Below are 22435 nucleotides of genomic sequence, written 5' to 3'. Positions count from 1 at the left end.
CGTATGTTTCGATTTCCTAGTAGTAATTGTGTATATACATGGAGAGAGCGAGTGGGAGATGTCAATTGGGACCCCAGCAGCTCAAGTACATGACAATGCGGAGAGAGTCTTCAGCCTGTCTGAATTTATCAGATTTCACGGCAACAGCCATCGACTCCGCGCCGGAAAACTTGCCGGAAAGTTGCAAAGGCAAAGCAGAATCCTTGAGAGGTTTCACGGTAACTTCTTTCATCGACCTCATCTACGCCACACTATATCCAAAACTCTCTTTTACAACTTTCTTTCCATAAAACCACAATATATATAGATTAAGTTTGATGGATTTTGAGAAAACAAGAGGCTCTGAAAGAGAAAGGTTTGTAGGTTTCGATGAAAACCAGGGGCTCATTGGTCAAAACTTGGTCTCACTCTCACATATTCTATTTATAAGTATGTTTAATTTTTCCTACTATAAGGCATAATATCGATTATGTTAATTAATGTTAATAAAACAATAATAACAATAATCCACTCAACTAACTCACCTTGTAGCATTAAAGAGAATGAAAGAGGTCCAAATTTACAAAGTTTACATACATCAACCCAAAAAACAAGTTTACAATTACGACAAACGTAAATACTAGAACTCAAGGGAGTATATAAGTATCAATTGCGAACAATATTATCACGACCGAATTGAAGTGTATACGAGCTAAAGGAAAAATAAATAACCAACTGCCTTTTGACTCTCTGCTTATTACTATAAGAAAAGGAAAAAGAAAAGCAAAAATTAAGAAACAAATCGGTCTCTTTAACTGAATCTGAAATGCTGAACAGTCACTGGAGATTTTGGACTCCAATTTAGGAGGGAAAAATTGACTCTGAAATTTGTTTTGGTACAATACATAGATTATTCTTATAATCATCTGCACTATTTCCCTACTTTATCACTATCATCAGTCCCTCCTCCCTCCATCCTCCAACGATGTGAATTTGAAGTTGCCTGTAAGTACGGCTTCTTTGTCTACACAAAAAGTTCCCACAATTAGTCACTTGAAAATTCTTAAAAGCACAAGATGTACAAGTTTTGATTCCACAAGCCAACACTAATAAAAAGGTTTCAACGAAAGGTATATGGAAGACTATGATATGTAGAGGATCACATTTTCCACTGCACTGAGGGGTTCTATCAACCCAAACCTTTTTTTTTTGTGAAGTGAATAAATTTAAATTTAAAGGTCACACCACGGAGGACTTGAACCTGAGACCTTTGGCATTAACCTCTCTAGTGCTTGGCCAACTCACACAACCCAAACCTATTCTGTTTATATATGGTATGTGAGTGCCTTCACATAGTACCCAGATAAAAAAAATACTCCATAATGCTAAATGGAGACAGTTCGGTAGAACATAAGTCATGAGTTGGGGACGGCTAAATCATGTGGTAAGGACTTGGGTGTACTCAAATCAATGTACTAAGTATTAAATAAAAATACTACGCCATTTGACTTGAAAAGTCTCTCGATTTACTAGAAGATCCAAGCTTCTTAAAATGAATCAATATATAGCAGTATAAATTTTTATTGACTTGGATGTTGGGGAACATGGGGTATGAACCCTAGCCTTCACCTCATTAGTTGTTAATACTGTAGGCTTTTTTATAATACTACTAAATGTCTAAATCTTCTACTATAGGCTTTTATATAATACTACTATAGGCATAATGTCTTCACTTAATTACTTTCTCCCATCAAATTATGAATTCCTGGACAGATGGGAAGATAATCTGAAAGTGCAATCCAAGCAAGTAGCAATGCTTAATGTCTTTCACACACATGCGAACTGGACATACCTGTTAATGAGAGAGCACTTGCTTCATGGCGAACATATCTTGTGAATGCCTAAAAGCAGTAAAGAAAAGATGAATATGGCAGCCTAATTATTGAACTTCAGCTACAATGTAATTCAAGCATTGCATCAGGGAAAAAAGTGTAACTCAAGAACACGACAGACTGAATCAAATACAAGAAAAAAAAAGCTGAGCCGTAACTAGTCAGAGACATCAAAATTTTACCAGAGGTAACAAACAAGCAAAGAGATCAAAAGCATGCTGCAAGTACAGAGATACATTGCACCTATCACATAAGAAGTATCACATGATCCAAATAATATGTTGCCTCCTATAATCAAGCATATGAATCACTCAACACATGATTTGTTTTCTAAGGACTTTGGCTAGAAAGAAAGGCAAATATTTGGACTTTGCATTAACTGTAAGGTTCTATTTCATGCCTGAAAATGGGAATATGTATAGCAAACGAAGTGACAATCTAATCAGCCTATGGTTTCCCATCTATGAACCATAGGGGGGGGTCTCTAATGCTCAATAAAATGATATTTTTGGAAGGGGTGATTGCCATTTAAATTACACCTTTTCGTTGACTCCCGGTCAATCCCATAAGTTTTAATTGGAATATAAAATCATAATTTTCAATTTGTTCCAATTTTTCAATGGCAGTCGAAGTCAAAACTGATGGGCCAAAATAAAATACGATGTAGCAACAAAACCACATCTTTTCTGATGAATTTACATTGGATTAAGCAACACTCAAAATAAAATGGCGTCGTTGTCCAAAAATAATGTTGTTTTGTTGTCACATCATATTTGAATTTGTCATATTAGTTTCAATTCTGACCATTGTGGGACAACTGTGAAAAATTAAAGAGTTATGATTTTAAATTCCATTTTCAAAAGTTATGGGATTGACCAGAATTCAACGAAGAGTTATGCTTCAAATGACAATTATCCCTTTTTGTGATTTCCTTCTTTAAAAGGAAATAATGATTGAAACTATGGTAACATAAACCCAACTGAAGTTACTGAAGTAGGAATTTGGTGCAAATATCGTCCACATGACTATGGAGGTAAATTTCATGTTCTAACAAGAATCTGAAGCTGAAGAAATATATAAGAAGAAAAACAGAAGCACCACAAATGTATAAGAAAAGAAGAAACAGTATACCTTACTGCAGTCATAATTCAGTGAGGAACTCAAACAATTAATAATTACATCATTCATCCAAACAAGTGAAATTCTACACATTCCAAATCTTGCGTAACCCTTCTACACCCCCCCACCCCCACCCCACAGACACCCCCCCACCCCAAAAAAAAACTGTGCCTCTTCTCAGAAAACTGCTCTTTTCTAATGCTTTTTCCTGTTTTATTCTCCTTTTCTTATTGTGAGAATCTTGTATGTAAAACAAAACAGTTGGTATTTAAAAAGTACAATTGTTTGATCAATAGATATTCAATGATAGCCATAAAACCCATGTGCAATTCACTCAAGATATAAATTTGTATGAAAAGAAATTACTAAGCCAATCTATGCAACTAAGTAAGATATGGGAACTTGCCTGGACAGAAAGTAAGGCACCTTCGGTTGGTTTTGATTTACCATCATCTGAATACACATTCCTGCATTGTAGTCAAAAGACCAAAGGCATTAAACATCAATACATTCTACATCTCAATCCTTCATGGTGGATAATTCAGCATAACCTTGGCCTCCACCAATTTCGCCACATATGATAAGTTATTCAGATTCATCAAGGCTCTAGCTTAGGAAAAATTGCCGGCTTGACGCCAAAAGCTAGCTAGCTACTGTAATATTCTATATACAGATGAAAGAAGGGAAAGCATGCACAACCACTGTGTAGTTGTGTATTTTGTGAAAATCCCATACCTCCAGATAACATTTTGCAGCTCATCATGTTTTCCAATTGCAGCATCGTACGCAACAATATTTCCGTAAAATATTTTCTCCAATTCTTTCATCCACTTGGATAACAGTAAATTTACCTGCATATAAAGGATAATTTAAAATAACAGCATCAGAAAACTGTAGTGTCAAGAGATATAGTTCCCAAATCACTTCCAGGGTTTTTACATAAAGTTGCTCAATTGAACTCTGACAACATCCTATTGAATTATGAACCCTATCATGCTAACAATAATCTACAATGCAGTAACTGATCAACTAATATACTAGTAAATATAATCTTAAGTATTAACCTATCAAATCGTGAAAGACGATGTAGAAATAACCAATAGCAGGTTACTACCAACAGAACTTGAAGGTAACTCACCCCAGCCTTGGAGACCCTCAGTTCAAGATCATGATTGTAAATCTCAGATAAGTATTGACCCAACTCAACACCGTCCTTCCCCTCCTCCTTTAAACGACGCAGACAAAGCCACATATGGAGTACAAGCAAGGAAAAAGTTGTTTTGAAAGTCTGCTCCAAGCAAAACACTGCATGACAATATGGTAAATATATAATTAAAGTAACAATGAGACGATAGTTAAAAAATCACAAAACAAATCTTGTTCTTGTATACATGGAACTTAAATGACATCTCATCACAAAAACTAGCAACTAATACGGACAACAGGGACTGGACATATTCTATCACATCTAGTTTTACATGAACTCAACAAATGTCAAGCAGAAAGAACAAATAGATCGCATTAAAGTGTCTAACAAGCTACAAAAACAAAAAAACTGACCATCGTATATAGCAGGCCTATCAACTTGATATCGTACACGAGTGTAAATAGCATTAGCCCGACGGATGAACTGACTCTGCTTGCTGTAGAACAGCATCAACTTCATAATAAATCGTTTAATACCCACATACTGGGGTTCATCAATTCTATATGGTGAGTCAGCTGCCAATGCCAATGAACGTGGCTTCGACCAAAACAAGTTGTTAAGATTCACCTATTGATGCACGTAATTGTAAGTCAGGCAAGGAAATCTGAATAGCAACAAAATCTCATACTATTAGCCAAGCCAACATGAATTCACATAAACTATATTTACATTATCACTTCACTTTAATTTGCTTTCTACCACACCAGCCTTCACCCAATGAAAACTTTCTGTAATGAATCAAACCCATCCACCATGACAGAGGTGCCAATTATATCCTTCATCTTTCAGCTTACAAACAAGTAGTATTACACACAATAAGTTTAGAAGTCCTCAAAAGAAAAGCAGATGCTTTTTATGAGCACGTTTCACTTTGTTGGGTGGCACTCCAATTCTCTAAAAAAATTTAGGCACATCCAGACAGAAGCAATACATACATTTCATCATTTGATTCATTTCTCACTAATACTTTAAACCCCTAAATCTACCAAACTGTTAGAAGAATTTCCCTTTATATAATAACAATCCATTAACTGACAGTGCCCCAAACTATCCCAATCCCAAAATAATTCAACCGATCCAAACAAATGCTTGCCAAAATAGAAAAAAAATAAAAATAAATCATGTACTACTCTATTACTAATTTTTAGCATATGACTGAAGGAGCTAAATCAATAAGCGATCCCCATACCTCGGGCTTACTGATGTCGGTCTTAGCATCTGGCTCAACAGCGGCAGCAACCTTTGCATAATCTCGAAATAGAAAAAGTGATGATTCTCTCTTCACAAATTCACTGTTTTTCTGGAATCTATTAATACTGTTTATACGGCTCAAAACTCTTCCCCACCTCGGCAACATTTTCGTTTGGGCTTATCTGATGTGATGTATTCAGAAAAGAAAAAAAAAGAGCAAAAAATGGAGAAGAAAAATATGGGGATGAATTAAGTTTCATAAACCCTAGTAAAAAGAAAAAGTAATAGTAGCAATTTATGCAGAATACCTCACAAATGATGTGATTTGCAAGTGCCGAAAATCGTCGTCTGATTCACAACTCGAAAATTGCGCGACGTTATGTTTTGGTTTCTCAGTGGATGATTTAAGCTCATTTTTTCTTCATTTTCACTTATTTATATAATTTTACTACAATTATTTAAGTTAAACTTAAATTTAAAAACATATTCTCTATAATATATTTTTATTAATCACAAATTTTTTAAAAAATTGTGTTTGGTTTTAATATAATAGTATATTTTTATTAATCACAAATTTTTTTAAAAATTGGGTTTGGTTTTAATAATAAACCAAAAGATAAAATATTTTTTTTTCCAAAAACTAAATGGGAATTGTTTTGGAGTACTATGGGAGCTATTTGCCTATTCTATTTTAGATTTTAGTGTATTCTTGTAGACGGTCTTAATTGTATTTCTTCGTATAATCAATTACTTAAACTCGAGTTCTGTCATAATTGAATTATTTTTCTATTTTAGAAATTTCTCTCATAGTTGAGTCATTTTCATTTGTAGTACTTCCTCCGTCCCTTATAATTTTGTTATCATTTGACCCGACATGAGTTTTAAGAAATGTAATAGAAAGTGAATGATCATGTTTTTGTATATTAATTTCATAATAAAACGTAAGTGTGAATGAGTTAGTGGAATATGGGGTCCGTTACCAAAAATGATAAAAGTGAACAGTGACAAATTTTTAGGGCGGATGAATATGAAAACAAGTGACAAATTTTGAGAGACGGAGAGAGTAAAACACTTTTTCTCACTCTTACTTTGCTTTCTACTTTATTCTCTCTACTTTTTAGGGATGGAGGGAGTAATAATTAACAAATTTTTATTCACTTTCTACTCTATTCTTTCTAATTTTTTTTAACTCTCTTACATTTTTCTTCATCTTCTTAACACACTAAACATCTCTTTCTCGGAGATGGATTAGGGTTTGCCGTAGGTGATCCTTACCGCTCTTTCTCGCTTGATGTGGAGACTCATCAAATTGATATGTCCTACCTCCATACGCCAACTGCCAAATTGCAGCCATGCACTTCTGCAAAACTTGATCTGTCGGATGCATTGGGACGTTCCTAGAAGTAAGCATCATGTCCCGCTAACATGTTTGCTATGCGTAAGAAAACACGACGACACATTATGAAACAACAGCGAAAAAATGTTACACCCCACCGTGGTTTGCCAGCAAAGTCCGCAACTAGCCGTTCGACCAGCCACGACATGCTCTCGGAACACCGGCTCCCGATGTTGGATTTCCCTAGGTACAGGTTGTTGCCATTGATGTAGGACTTTCTCGTGATATTGCTGACCATAGTTCAACATGAACTCATCTTCGAAATTTGAAAAATCATCTTCACAATTCATTTGTAGTGGTAGAGAGTGGAAAGATAGAAAAAATGGAAATAGGGATGCTAAAATGAGGAGAAGAATGTCAGTATTTATAAATAAATTATTTTAAAATTTGAAATCTTGTGGCGGAAACTGCACACAAAAGCGTTGCGGAATCCGTCGATACCCGCCGCACGGGCGAGCGCATCCGCCCGGCGCCCCCACCTACTTTCCTCTTACAATAGCACCGGCAAGGCTGAATTGTTGGCACTATTACAGATGCTCTTAATGGATCTAGCCAATAGACAAAAATGGATCTGAACTTAATTAAATTTTTCAAAATGAACAAAAAGTCACATATAATACAAAATAAACCTCAAATCTGATAACTCTCTTAGTATATCACTGAAAAAATTATAAGCGTAATATTGGGTAATAGTTTTTGCATTTCACTCTTTTTTCTAAAACCAACACTTCTTTATAAAGTGTGGGGCTGTGGGCTAATGATTTGTTATGGGCCACATATTCGTATATTGCAATGCCGGATAGTAATAAAATAAAAACTTATATATTGTACGAACTCAAAACTCCTCAACACAGCTTCAACACGGTTTCAATACACAGTATAAAATTTCAAGATTTAATGTCAACACAATATCAACACAGAACTATCGTTGAAATTCTGTTAACATTTTTCTTGTTGATGTTTTTTGTGATCTGTTGACATTTTTCAATGGTCAAGATTATAGTTTTGAGTTTGTGCAATATTTAGAGTTTTCATTTGATCACATTCTTATATATATATATATATATATATATATATATATATATATAGGGGAGTGTTATATTGCTAACTCAATACCTAATTGCTAACTACAACTAAATAATAGCCATTAGATATTCAAATTAAGGGTCTAGATCATCAACCAAGAAATATCAATACGATCAACAAAAAACGTCAATAAAACCATAGGATTAATTCCATAAAATATCAATAGGGGTATTAATGTCAATTAACTACATGTTTAGTTATAACTAACTTCTAAAAGAAATCCCAAAACTTTAAATTCATATAACATAAATCAAATCAAAGATAATTTTATAAGGATTCCAACGATAACATATATGCATATGTTCCGACGTCAAAATTTGAAAAAAAATTCAAAAATTTTTCAATTTTTTCGTAAAGCAGAAATGTCAACATACTATATAAAATATGTCAATATAATACATGTAGAATGTCAATATAAGCAATGGGTTAACATTCTTAAAGCATCGTGTTAACATTCTCAAAGGATTGTGTTGATATTTCCGAAACACTATATTGACATTTTCATCTAAAACCCTAATTTGGCTTTTTTTATCTTTTTTTATTTTATTAATAAAAACGAAAATTACACGTGGCAAATTGTAGACCACACGTTTTCTAAAATCCTATGGCCTTAAATTAGTTGTAGTTAGCAATTGATCACTCCCCTATATATATATATATATATATATATATATAATATAGGGGTGCGTTAGGGGTGCGTTAGGCTCCTTTGCACCCTAAGTATCATATTTCCTTCTTAATCTCAGCCCTTGGATCCTTGAATTGGATGGTTGTGATCAATGCATTATTAGTCTATAATGTTGCATTATTAGCCGTTGTGCATTATTAGAATGAAAATGTGCATTATTAGTCTATAATGTTGCATTATTAGCCGCTGTGCATTATTAGAATGAAAATGTGCATTATTAAATGACACGTGGCATTAATCTAACCGTCAGATGATAAAATCATGGGGCTAGGATTAAGAAGGAAAAAGGACAAAAGATATGAAAAGGATTTGAATACATCCCTATATATATATATATATATATATAGAGAGAGAGAGAGAGAGAGAGTTGTGATCAATGTCGAACCATTCTTAAGGGCCGAACTAGAGACCAAATTAGGGCCTTCCATTTTCTTAATCTTGTGGCTAGGATTAATTTACAATTTATTTTTAATTTTATTCAATTAAAACTTGATGAGGGGTATTTTAGGAAATTAATTTTTAACATGCAAAACCTATTCTCTTCATCTCAATCGCAATTCGTCGTTCTCCTTCAATTCTCGTTCAATTCACGATCTGCCATCCACGATCTTCAATCAAGTTCTTCAATTCGTCGATCGCGTTCAATTCTTCAATCAAGTTCTTCTACAATCTTCCTCAATCTTCCTTCCACGATTCTTCAATTCACGATCCTCCTTCTACAAATCTTCAATTCACGATCGCGTTTTACTTTAATTCACGATCTGCCTTTGATTCACCATCGCGTTTTGCTTCAATTTGGCAATATTCTGACTCTCATGGAGAATATCGACAGATTAGGATCTACATCAACAAATTCCGCGGTTGAAGACGGATTAGGATCTACTTCAACTGGATCTACATCGATCAATGATGGATCGATTATGGATGATCTTACTAATCCAGGAGGATCTCTTTTTGATACGGATTCTGATTCAGATTTAGAGCCAGAATCAGATAATACCACAGTTGAAGGTTCATGACTTTTTCCAATTGAGACGAAGCAAGAATATAGGGATATGCATGCAAATTTGTATGATATCGCACGGCGTATAGAGGGAGATGGTGATAAAATTCGTGCATTTAGACATATTATGGCTGAAGGGAAAAAAGAAGTACTTGGTGAGGGAAATGTATTGTCTATAAGTGAAAAGAGACAGATGATTGAGAATTTTGATGGCTCAGAAGTCCCTAGTGAAATAGAAGTTCATCCACCTGATGTTGTCAGCACCAAGGGTTCTGGTCGACGTCTTTCACGCCTTGAGAAAGAAATAAGAGAGTTGTCGAAGCCTGGAAGGAAATGTGGCAAATGTGGCGAGATTGGTCAGCATGATTCAAGGAATTGTGACAAGATACAAGAGTTGAAGAAGAAGGAAAAGAGGAAACAACAATGTTGATGCTTGTTGTTCCGTTCTCTAACAGTAGTTCTGTTCCGTAGTTTATTACTTCAGTGGTATATGTTTTTTTCTTCAGTTTTTAAGTTCTGTACTTCAGACCATTAGTTTCTTATTTCATTTACACTTTGAATTTGAATTAGTTTAAACTTTTTGCAATCTTAAAGAGTATAGACTGAATTGTTTTTTATAATGGCTTATGTTATTCTTTATTGTGATATATATATTCTTTTATGCTGAAAATATTTTATAATTTTATAGTTTAGCTTATTATGAAAACACATCATTAGCTTATTAATTGACATTAGGTTATTATATCATTCAATGGCTATATTTAGTTCATTTTTATCTTCAAATAACACAACAGTTAAATTTAAAACATAAACCCATACAACGCAGTAAATAGATACTTCATAATAAAAGTCTGATACTTCATTATTATAGATTTCCACTTCATTATTACAATTTATTACTTCATTCTACAAATTAACTACCCAATGAACTATATCTATTATTCAATGCGACATTTAAATCTAATATAGAACAATATTAAAAGGCGAAGTACTTTATTTTGAATTGCTCAAAACAGATATATGTATATTTCAAAACTTAATCTGCTAAGATCTTTATTTTTTCTTTAAATATGTTGCAATCATTTTCTCAACATCTATGTCATGGCTATTGCTTTCCTTCTCATAGTATGCTACTGTAACTTGTTTGTTGCTGAAGTTTGTATGGCTGTTATTTGCTAACATCAACGCTGAGCAATATTTGGCCCTCAAGCTCTGGAGCACACCTGAACTTGATTTTTTTAAGCCACAGTTCCAGCAACCTTCGCGCTCACCCTTGTATGTTTCCATGTGGCGCATTAGAAATACTCCACAGTCTTCAACATTTTCAGAAGTTCTCCATGGCATTTTGAATCTCTGTATTTTAGCATTGGATATTGTCTTGCACTGTTTGTGAAGACCAATGTTGGTGAGAAAGTGACAAAAATATGATCTCTGCATTTATAATAATATATATGTTATTTTAGTTGTGTATCATATATAAGTGTAATAAAATTAAATAATATGTGAAGAATACAAACCAGCGTCTCCGGAATGTCACTATAATTGGTTGTGAGATCATTGTCATCGCCATTTTCAGAGTTATCTAGTACAACAATTCCATTTCTTTTGAAGCAAAAACAAATACCATAATAATGCTCATTCGCACATATGGGGAAAAAGACCTATGTAATGAAGTAAAAGATCACACGAATGAAGTAAAAAACTGGGAGAATGAAGTATTGTTAAATATCTGAAGAATATGAAAAAACACAGCAGTTTAGTTTATTTCTAAAACCCTAAACTCATACAAAACAGTAAATAGATAGTTCATATTTAAAGTGTATTACTTCACTATTAAGATTTATTACTTCATTTTGCCAATTAATTACTTCATAGGTTTATACAGTATATCTTTAACTTCATTTTTTCAAATTAATACATCATAAAAAATTAAGACCTATGGGGAAAAAGACCTATGTAATGAAGTAAAAGATCACACGAATGAAGTAAAAAACTGGGAGAATGAAGTATTGTTAAATATCTGAAGAATATGAAAAAACACAACAGCTTAGTTTATTTCTAAAACCCTAAACTCATACAAAACAGTAAATAGATAGTTCATATTTAGAGTGTATTACTTCACTATTAAGATTTATTACTTCATTTTGCCAATTAATTACTTCATAGGTTTATACAGTATAGCTTTAACTTCATTTTTTCAAATTAATACATCATAAAAAATTAAGATGCAGCAGAATGATGCTTGCACCGTGTCCACATGTTCCCGTTTGAAATTTGGTATTTCCTTCAACTCTCTATCCAAGTTGCTGCAGAAGTTTGCAATGATTTTGCTGACATCCATGTTTTGAGGCTTTGTAACAATTGTATACAACTGTATATTAACATAGTTAGGATTTTCACAACAATTAATATTATTTAAATTTAAATAATATGTACTTACACATGGATAAGTGGTGAAAAATAGGCATCTTGATGAGTACAGTGATCTGAATTCTTCCATATTGTTGAGGTAGGAAGCCCATGCATCTATAACGCCAACCACAATTAATCCCCTAAGTATCAAGGAACACATTTCCATCTTTGTAACTTTTACAACGTCATCGTCATAAACAAGTTCAAGTCTGCATATTTTTTAATATATGTTAGAATTTCACATACCAGTAAAAATAATGTGATACACTGTTAGAAAACAATTTAGAAATCATACTTTTCTGTTTTATGTGTTGTAAGAATCCAGTAATATGATTCTTTTTCATCTTTACTGAGCTTGTTTGTAATCTTAACTGGTCGTTCATTGAATGGAGATCTCAATGCATGAGACACAGTTTTCTCATTTCTAGTACGTACATCCATTCGTTCCTTCAAAGTTTTGATCTATTGTTTACAATAAATAAATCAATTATTATAGCTTCCAGTAAACAATGAGCTCAGTTGACACTGGCTTACCAACCAATTAATGGATGCAATAATTAATGAAATAAATAAATCAATTATTATACCTTATTGGCGTTGTAAACAATGAGCTCAGTTGACACTGGCTTACCAACCAAACCACTTTCCATGAAATCATCATCCATGTCTATATCCTTATAAGCATTCAACACTGACTCAATTTCCGCATCTACATTAATATTCTACATAATAAACTAAATTGTAAATATAATGAAGTACAAAGTATGCACTGTTGTTTGATATTCATAAACATAGATTAATAAAGAAAAAAGATCATTTCAATAGTTTTATGTTGTGTGTAGAGGGATAAATATTTTGAATTATGTAAATTATATTTGTACCTTGGTTCCATCGTCTCTATGAAACCTCACATTGAATCTATGCTGATCAACACACGGTGTATTCAAATCCTGGTAGTGGTTCAGAAAATGATCCATTTTAGGGACAATATACTTCATTATTTAAGATGTATACTTCTAAAATTGTTATTTTACCTTCTCCGTTAGATTAACTCTTAAGTTTTCCATAAGTCTAGCATCAACACTGAAGTTTGATGGGTGTGTAACATCTGCCATTTGTACATTAAGACCCTGCCAGTAGTATTATATAAAAAATAGTTCATTCAGTATGACAGTTACTTCATCATACTGAAATATTACTTCAAACAGAGTTAATAAAATGCAAGGTAGAAAATAGTTCATTCAGTACGACAATTACTTCATAATAACGAAATATTACTTCAAATAGAGTTAATAAAAGGCAAGGTAACACTGAACTTTGATGGCTGTGTAACATCTGCCATTTGTATACTAAGATACTGGAAGTAGAATAACATAACAAAATACTTCATTAAATAAGATAGTTAATTTATAATGAACTGGATCTTCTACATAATGAATCAAATTATTAATATAATGAAGTAAAAAAATATCAGTGCTTGTTAGATTTGCCATTTGTAAACATGGATCAAACAAGTAAAGGGATCATGTCACATTGTTGTATGTTGTGTGTAGTAGGGTGATAAAGATTTTTAATCATGTATTTAGATTTATACCTTGGTTCCATCATCCTTTGGCTCATCATCTATATGCAATCTCACATTTGATCCATGTTGAACAACACATAATGTATTCAAATTCTAGTATTGATTTAGAAAATTATTTATTCCAAGGACAAGCTATTTCATTGTTTGAGATGTATACTTATGAAAATTCAGATTTTACCTTTTCCATTATATTAGCATTTAAGTTATCCATAAGGCATGCGTCAGCATTGAAGTTTGATGGCAATGTAACATCTGTCATTTGTACATTAAGACTCTGCCAGTAGTATTATATAACAAACAGTTCATTCAGTATGATAGTTACTTCATTATATTGAAATATTACTTCAAATTGAGTTAATAAAGGGCAAGGTAATAAATAGTTCATTCAGTACGATATTTACTTCATTATACTGAAATATTACTTCAAACAGACTTAATAAAAAGCAAGGTAATATTTTACCTTATTCACATCATCTACATGCATGGATTGTACAGCCTCGAAGATATAGTTCCCGGGATATATGTCCCTTGACGGTGTACTATCAACTTTTCAATTATAAACAGCAATACAAACAAAACCCAATGAACAAATGTTCTCCATTGCCTAAATACAACAAGTTAGTTCCAAAAACCATTTCATATTTTACAACAAAATAAGTTTAGTTCATCCCCAAATACAAATCAAAATAAGTCAGTTAGTTACATGCCATTGTTTATATGAATTACAACACAACAAAGTTCTCATACTACAACATCCAAGTTTTCAACCAAGAAGCCATTCATCCACTTACGTTCCTTCCACCAACCTCAAATCCTAAATCAAACGAAGGACCTTCAGTTTCCCATCTTTTTCTTTGCTCTGCCACCTTCATTACTTTCTCAACTACAGCGATAAATTCTGGATCATCAATGTCGTCATCTTGCATTGCTTGAGACATTGTTTGAGACATGTTTTGGATTTCAGTGCCATCTTCTTCTTGTCCCATCTCTTGCACGCCCATCATTTTCAATGAGCATTTAGCTGCAACTTTAGAGCAGCCATCTTTCTTGACCTCTTCTGCTTCTTCTTCTATATTCTTCATAAGTTCACTTAGTGCATCAGCTGCAATTCCCATAACTTTGATAAAGTGCTTTCTACGTTTTGCAGCAGCAGAGATATCACTTCCTTTTATGCAAGATAAGGTGCCAATGTCATGCTTTATACCCCCTTGAAACAGATTACTTCTTTGATGATTGAAAGTACCCTCCTTAATGCCTCTTCCAAATGGCCCAGGCTCAAGCTCCATTTTCTGTCTTTTGTTTAGCAGTTTGCTTGTCCAGCCCTTGATTGTTGGGAATGTTCTTGTGACGAGCCGTGATTGAAGAACAATCCTATCAACATAACATGGCTACAAGATGAAACTTAGCATTAGTTCATCACTTCTAAATAATACTTCATATTTAAAACAGATTAATTCAAGGCCATATATTTTAGTTACTTACCACCAGAAATGAAACTGGCCCAATGAATGGTTTGCTCTTGTCTTTAGCCCAAACCTTGTGGGCATGAAGGAGAGAATCAATCACATAACCGCACCAATTATAATCTTTGACATTATCAATGTCATCGATTACCTCTTCAATCTGTGTTGTCAAGTATCCGTCTCCAGAGGGGTTAATCAAGATTGTGTCGAATAAAATCAAGAATATCTTCCTGAACATTTCCCCACCTTCAGCATCACTTAACATTTTTTTCATAAACATATCAGGGCCCATATTTTTTCTAGCTCGGTTACAAGATTCAACAATCTCGTTGATGAATTTGTCCAACTTTTGATGTCCATTCCTTTCAAATTTCAAATGACCATTTGGTAAACCAAGCGTGGCATGGACATCATCATCGCCGATATGTAGTATTCCTCGTTTGAACTTTACTCCGCATGTATCTTTATCAAAATTATCTAGTATCTCATATGCAAGTTTTACTGGAATAAAGGTCAAATTGAAATGAAGAAGACTCCCAAAACCCATATCTTCTACTGCCTTTCGTTGTTCCTCATTAAGAGATTTTATTGCTTCAACAAACTTTGTGGGACCTCTTTTAAGACACAGAACTCTGTCAGAAACTCCTGTGCCCTTAATTGCAGCAACTTTATCAACATTCTTAGACGCTTTCTTAGCATTCTTTACCATCTTTCCCACTAGGTGAAGTTGGTTCACTTCCCCTTCTCCTCTTCATACCTAACATATGTTTATAATTAATAATGATAATGATATAAAATGTATAAAAGTTAACATCATATTTGATACTAAATTGCATGACTGAATGAAGTAATAACATGACTAAATGAAGTAATAAACTAATGTAATGAAGCAATCACATGACTTAATGAAGTAAGTTAACATTATATTTCAATAAAATATGATATTTACTTCATTACTGATGGTCATTTGGTTCATTATTTATTAAATATAGTTCATTACTACCGCTTAAGGTTTAACACTAAAATTTGTTGTATCATTAAGCTATTTCAATAACATGTCAAAAATACTTCATAACATACTTAATTTAGTTCATATTTAGTGAGTATAGTTCAATAGTATCCAATAATGATGTCAAAAGAGATGCCAATAATGCACATTTTTAAATGCTCTTTCTGCACTACAATATAATCAGTGTCGAGTAAAGAAATTCCAGATACAAGGAAGTGAAGCACACAGAAGGGTAGTAGATCATAGTTTATAACATCATATTTGAAAACACTTGTATAGTACCTCTGTTTTGAGGTTCTTCTACTGGTTGTTTGTCATGTCTTTTCTTCGTTCTCAATTCATCAATAACTTCATTAAAACATGTCAGTTTATCTATGTTAGTCACCTATATTATTATTTTTTATTGAATAATTAAAACTTGTTTACATATGCTGCAAACCTGATGGTTGTTTTGTTTTATCCGGATTTTCAGTAGCAAGCTGTTTTGAAGAGCTATTACCACCAGATAATTTCTTCATATTCAACATTTCTGGAAAAAAAGAGAGCACTATAGAACTTCAATATGGTATTACACAATTCCATTATAGATTTATCAGTTAATTTTAATAGAACATCAAATGAGATACTCCCTCCGTCCCACTTTGGGAGTCCCGGTCACTTTTGCACACCCGTTTTGTAAAAAGCATAATAAATAGTTAAAGTGGAGAAATGGTAAAGTAAGAGAGAGAATAATGTAAATAAGACTCTTATCTACATTATTCTCTCTCTTACTTTACCATTTCTCCACTTTAACTATTTATTATGATTTTTACAAAATGGGTGTGTAAAAGTGACCGGGACTCCTAAAATGGGACGGAGGGAGTATTAAATATGAAACAAAAATCCAATATTCATTTGATATACCTCTGTTTTTATGGCCTTCTGCTGGATGCTTGTCATGTTCATCATTGATTTCATATTCTTCATTAGCAAGCTGTTTTGAAGTATTATCACCACCAGCTACATTCTTCATATTCAACATTTCTGGAAAAAAAAGAGGACTATTTTAGTCAATGGATAAAATGACATGTTGTATTAAATCAAAATATAATATGAGTTTATGAATTAAACCTTGTAGTTTTTCTGTTGGTGTAATACTCTTCTCTAGAGCCTTCAATTTATTGTCAGCTGCATATAGCAGTTTGTATGTTTATTGATGTGTGCATTAACATGAATGTAGTAATAAAGTGTATAAATGAAGTAACAGACAACATTAATGAAGTAATAAAGTGTATGAATGAGGTACTTGTATAAGTATTTAGAGAGGATTTGTAGAGAAATACTTGCATTCTTCTTCTTTTGTAAGGAACTTTCACCTATACACAAGATTACAGAATAAATATACATATCATCCACTATTACAGATAGTTCTCAATGAACACTATGTTACTTCATTAAATACACAATTAACTTCATTATATAGCTTAGATTTCACTTTTTACTTTCTGGCACAGAATTATTTCTAAGTCTTTTACATGATAACTTCATTTAGTAGATAGATTACTTCATTATATCAATTTATTACTTCACCTTACCAATTTACTACTGCAACTATTAGAACATATAGCTCATTTAAATGTGCAAACAACACAGTAGCTGAGTTTAATCCTAAAACCCTAAACCCATGCAACACAGTAAATAGACAATAGCTTAGATTATTTCTAATTACATACATCAAGTCAGTGTATATTACTTCATTTAGTAGATTGATAACTTCATTATATTAATTTATTACTTCATCTTTTCAATTTATTAAATGACATGTTGTATTAAATCAAAATATAATGTGAGTTTATGAATTAAACCTTTAAGTTTCTCTGTGGTTATAATACTCTGCTCTGGAGGCTTCAATTTATTGTCGGTTGCATATAGCACAGTTTCTATTTTCATTAATGTGTGCATTAACATGAATTAAGTAATTAAGTGTATGAATGAAGTACTTGCATATGAACATTGAGAGGATGTCTAAAGAAATTCTTGCATTCTTCTTCTTTTGAGACGTATTTTCACCTATACATAAGAATATAGAATAAATTTACAACATATAGTTCACTTAGAATACTATGTTACTTCATTTAATGTGATTTTCAATTTATATTACTTCATTAAAGACAAAACTAACTTCATTATATCAATTTACTACTTCATAAAAAAGAATATGTAGTTTATTTTAATGTACAAACAACACATCAGTAAAAGATGTTAATTCATTATAATGTTCCGTTACTTCATTTTTAGTGTCATTTACTTCATTATAATGTTTTATTACTTCATTTTAGTAATAGATCATTTTAGCAAGAGATGACACATGCTACAGTTGGATGTTGGAAAAACTAGATGCATCTCAACATACCCAGCCACACATTCTAAGCAAGATAGTTTTTATATTAGGGCTTTAACTTCATTTTATCAAATTACTACTCCCTCCGTCCACGAAAATTTGTCTCAGTTTTTCATTTCCGTCCGTCCCCCAAAATTTGTCCCATTTCACTTTTACCATTTTTGGTAGTGGACCCCATATTCCACTAACTCATTCCTACTCACATTTTATTATAAAACTAATATATGAAAGTAGGATTTCAACTCACTTTCCATTACATTTCTTAAAACCCGTGCCCGGTCAAACCGGGACGAATTTTCGTGGACGCAGGGAGTAATTCATAACAAATATTTTTTACACCTTCTTCCTCAGGAATTTACTTCAGTATAAGGTTTTATTACTTCATTTACATGATAACATCAGATATTCATAATCAAAAGCATTTTAGGCAAAGTCAAATACAGAGCAAACCTAGACATAGATCAAAATATTCAAGCAATTTGCTCCAAATCCCAACATAAAAAAGAACTCAAACTTTTACAACTCCAACTGGTTCATGATCAAGAACAATCATAAGCAACAGAATCAAATAAAAACAAGCTCGATCTCAGTTATAACCAATTCTTATTTCAAAAACATCAAACAATGCAGCAGTTAATTTTTATTCTAAAATCCTAAACTCATTCAAGGAAGATTTACCTATAACAGTTAAGTTTAATCCTACATTCTCTGATGAAACTTCATGTTCGAATACTAATGAACAGATCCTCTAGCAACAAGAATCCAACAGTCAACAAGCATTCCTAGGTTTTACCTTCTGTATCTGTAACTTTTTTTCCAGGATCTGCATTCGGCTTCCGATTTGATTTTTTGATCGTCTCTGATTTAGCCGGCTGCTTGCGACTATATTTCCTTACTATTTTGACGAAAATAAGAATCTAGGTCAGAAATTAGATGAATTAACTTAAGAGTAAGAAGTTTTCAAACCTTCAAAGTGTATTACCTTCATCAGAAATATGGCCAGAACTCAACTGGCGTCCAGAAGTATCAGTAGAAGTTTTCCGAGTATCGACCATTTTGCAACTTAATCTACCGATTAAATGTTGAACTTATAGTCGATTTCAGTGGTATATTGCCGGCGATGAAATCGTATATTGCCGGCGATGATCGATGATCGATGGAAGATGAAGATGAACTATCTTTTCAGAGAAGTTTTGAGAGGAGAGAAGAAGATGCGGCGAAAAACGCGTGAGAGGAGATATGGTAAATTTTTGAATTTTTACCCTAATTATGATTACAAAAATGCCCCCCGAGTTGTAGTAAATTGAGTATATAATGAAGTGCGAAAATTAACCTTTGATTATCTAATCTACTCCATCAAATTCAAGATTATGTGGTCAAGATTCGGTCTCTAGTTCGGTCTTTAAGAGTGGAGTTGTGGTTAATAGGACTCTATATATATCTATATAGAGTCCCATTATCCACAAATCCACTCTTAAAGACCGAACCACCGAACCCTACCAAATTAAGGCTTTTAGATCTAGTTTTTTATGGATAAGATATAGAAATTTACAAATTATTTTCGCCTTCATCACGAGCCTATTTTAATTCATCTGAAGGTAAATAAGTCATACTAACATGTTACGAAGATTTAAATTCGTTCCAGAATATATTACTTCATTCTAGTAGGTTTTTACTTCATTCCAGTAGGTTTTTACTTCATTTTACTTCATTCCAGTAGGTTTTTACTTCATTCCAGTACGTAAATGTGGTTTCGCCGTCGCGTGCCGTTCTTTCTCTCTACAATATCTATCACCAACGCCATGGCGCTAATATGGTTTAATAAACACATGGAATAATGTAATAAATTATTGGAATGAAGTATGTGTAGAAGCATTTGAAGTCCTACTGGAATGAAGTAAAAATCTTATCCAATGAAGTAATAATGTTTCTGAATGAAGTAATAAACTCACTTGAATAAATTACATTTTTAAATGTTAATCAAGCAAAAACCCACGTCAATGAATTTGAATGAAGCATATGTTGAATTATTTTAAAACCTACTGGAAGCAAGTAAAAACATGTTGTAGTTTCAAGGTATTACGTACAGAATGAAGTAATAAACCTATATAATGAAGTAAAATGGGCTTGTAATGAGCCGAAATTTTTTTCACAGCAACACATCTCATCAAAAAAACTAGATCTAATAGCCCAGATTTGGTCTCTAGTTCGGTCTTTAAAATTGGTTCGACAATTATCACAACTCTATATATATATATATAGGGGTGCGATCATATCATAACTCATATTTATGTGATAACCTAATAACCCTATCATTTTATGGGTCAAAAGTATCATTTTTACTAAAAATGATATTTATACACGATAAAATGATATTTTTTCAGCAAACATAAAATGATACTTTTATTCCATAAAATGATATTCTGTACCATAAAATGATATTTTTCGTCCATAAAATGAGAGTTATTAGGTTATCACCATAAATATGGGTTATGATATGATCACATCCCTATATATATATATATATATATAGGGTCTTGTTAGGTTGAGATTATTTAGCTAAATTGAGAAATGAGATGCAATATGGGCCACTAATCCACAAGATTAACAAAATGTCAACAAATACCACATTATGTCAACAAGGGGGTATAATAGTAATTTCATTAATAAAAAAACTTAAAACATAAAAACGTATTTCAATCCAATTTCTTAAAACCTCTCTGCTGAAAAATCTTCAAATCTTCATACAATTCATACAATTCGAACCCCTTCAAAATCTGCAAAATCTCGCTGATCTTCAAAATTCAAACTGTAAACATTCAAACAGAGTTTTCTACAATGACGATAGAAGAGCAAAATCGAAAAGAATCGGTTGAAACGTCGATTGAAGCTGAATTGGCTGAAGCAGCGATTGAAGAGAATAGGCATTCCAAATCGGCGACGGTTGAAGCGACTTCTTCATGTTAAGAAATTGATTCAAATTTTAAGTATATTGCTTCGATTTTGGTGTATTAAAACACATCTGAATTTCGTTTTTTATGAATTCGAATCCTGCTAATTTTTTTGTTGATTAGTGATAGTAGAATCGGAAGTTGTGGATGATTGAGAATTTGACATTCCTGCTAAATTTGACAAAAATAAATTCGTCACAATTTACCTCCCAGAATTTGGGGCCGATCTGGTTGTGACATTGATGTGGAATTGTGGATGATTTCTCTGATTTTCCTTGATTTTGGGGGGATTTTCCTTCTTCGATTTCATTAGTATTATGATTTTGATGTGATTAATACTAGAATAATCAGTTTTCTTATGAATTCAATTTCTGATGATTTTTTTTTGTTGATTAGCAATTGAAGAAGCGCAATTGAACATCAGAGAACATCAAGCATCACCTTCCAGTTAAGGATTTGTTTAAATTTTTAAGATTATTGACATTTTATTCAATAGCTATTGACATAGCTATAAAAGTATACATCTTTTAACATGATATTGTATATTGTTGACATAGTGTATGTTTGTTTGAATGGCTGTTGACATAGTTATATTCACATTATAAACAGGATCAATTTCACTAATTAGACTGTGCATTATAAACAGGATATTGACATAGTGTATGCTTGTTTGAATGACCGTTGACATAGTTATATTCACATTATAAACATGATCGATTTCACTAATTGATTGTTGGCTGTTGATATGGCGCTGGTGGTACCAGTCATTGCCGTTAGTCATCAAGAGGCCGCGGCCGGTGAAATGCTTGGAGCCCTGCTGCTGGAGCCAGGATTTCACGGAGAGGCTGCTATATTTGGACAGAAGCTCTTTGATGATGTGTGATTCGGTGAGGCACAGTCGTGGCTACACTCCGTTCCAAAATATGAAGCGTTTTTCTAAATGAATAAATGAATGAATGAATGAATGATGTGGTACATATATATATACTGTATGTTTTGGACCAGAGGATGTAATGGGGGAGGAGACGGGAGATGATATCGTGGTGGAGAGAAACAGTCGTTGGCGGTGAAGTT

General features: G+C 32.8%; 2 protein-coding genes across 2 annotated transcripts; both read right to left on the bottom strand.

Annotated features, from left to right (window-relative positions):
* Nucleotides 1-769: 769 nt before the first annotated feature.
* On the bottom strand, nt 770-5791 carry LOC125196444 (ubiquinol-cytochrome C chaperone family protein). The gene is made up of 8 exons (XM_048094959.2): nt 5697-5791; nt 5387-5570; nt 4551-4764; nt 4129-4295; nt 3726-3841; nt 3397-3457; nt 1832-1880; nt 770-1003 (listed from the first exon to the last, which is right to left on the bottom strand). Exons 2-8 carry the CDS (start codon nt 5552-5554, stop codon nt 936-938), a joined length of 843 nt encoding a protein of 280 aa, XP_047950916.1. The 5' UTR covers nt 5555-5570; nt 5697-5791; the 3' UTR covers nt 770-935.
* Nucleotides 5792-10614: 4823 nt separating this feature from the next.
* Nucleotides 10615-13817, bottom strand: LOC148929265 (uncharacterized). The gene is made up of 8 exons (XM_089070015.1): nt 13737-13817; nt 13568-13651; nt 12561-12695; nt 12269-12435; nt 12002-12182; nt 11810-11932; nt 11079-11222; nt 10615-10992 (listed from the first exon to the last, which is right to left on the bottom strand). Exons 1-8 carry the CDS (start codon nt 13815-13817, stop codon nt 10615-10617), a joined length of 1293 nt encoding a protein of 430 aa, XP_088926141.1.
* Between the last annotated feature and the right edge of the window lie 8618 nt (nt 13818-22435).

The sequence above is a fragment of the Salvia hispanica genome, chromosome 4 (assembly GCF_029641045.1).
Source record: "Salvia hispanica isolate PSC_SH4W2 chromosome 4, Shi_PSC_v1, whole genome shotgun sequence".
Lineage (NCBI taxonomy): Eukaryota > Viridiplantae > Streptophyta > Magnoliopsida > Lamiales > Lamiaceae > Salvia > Salvia hispanica.
The sequence above is the reverse complement of the archived record's forward strand: the minus strand, read 5'-3'. Positions and strand labels throughout refer to the sequence as shown.

Coding starts and splice junctions, on each gene's coding strand:
- LOC125196444 (XM_048094959.2), bottom strand. CDS start 5,554: ATGTTGCCGAGGTGGGGAAGAGTTTTGAGCCGTATAAACAGTATTAAT. Junction 4,296..4,550: donor TAGGCCTGCTATATACGATG/GTCAGTTTTTTT, acceptor ATTGTCATGCAG/TGTTTTGCTTGGAGCAGACT. Junction 1,881..3,396: donor GTGCCTTACTTTCTGTCCAG/GCAAGTTCCCAT, acceptor TACTGCTTTTAG/GCATTCACAAGATATGTTCG.
- LOC148929265 (XM_089070015.1), bottom strand. CDS start 13,817: ATGACAGATGTTACATTGCCATCAAACTTCAATGCTGACGCATGCCTT. Junction 12,183..12,268: donor ACAACACATAAAACAGAAAA/GTATGATTTCTA, acceptor AAAAATATGCAG/ACTTGAACTTGTTTATGACG. Junction 11,933..12,001: donor TTTTCACCACTTATCCATGT/GTAAGTACATAT, acceptor GTTAATATACAG/TTGTATACAATTGTTACAAA.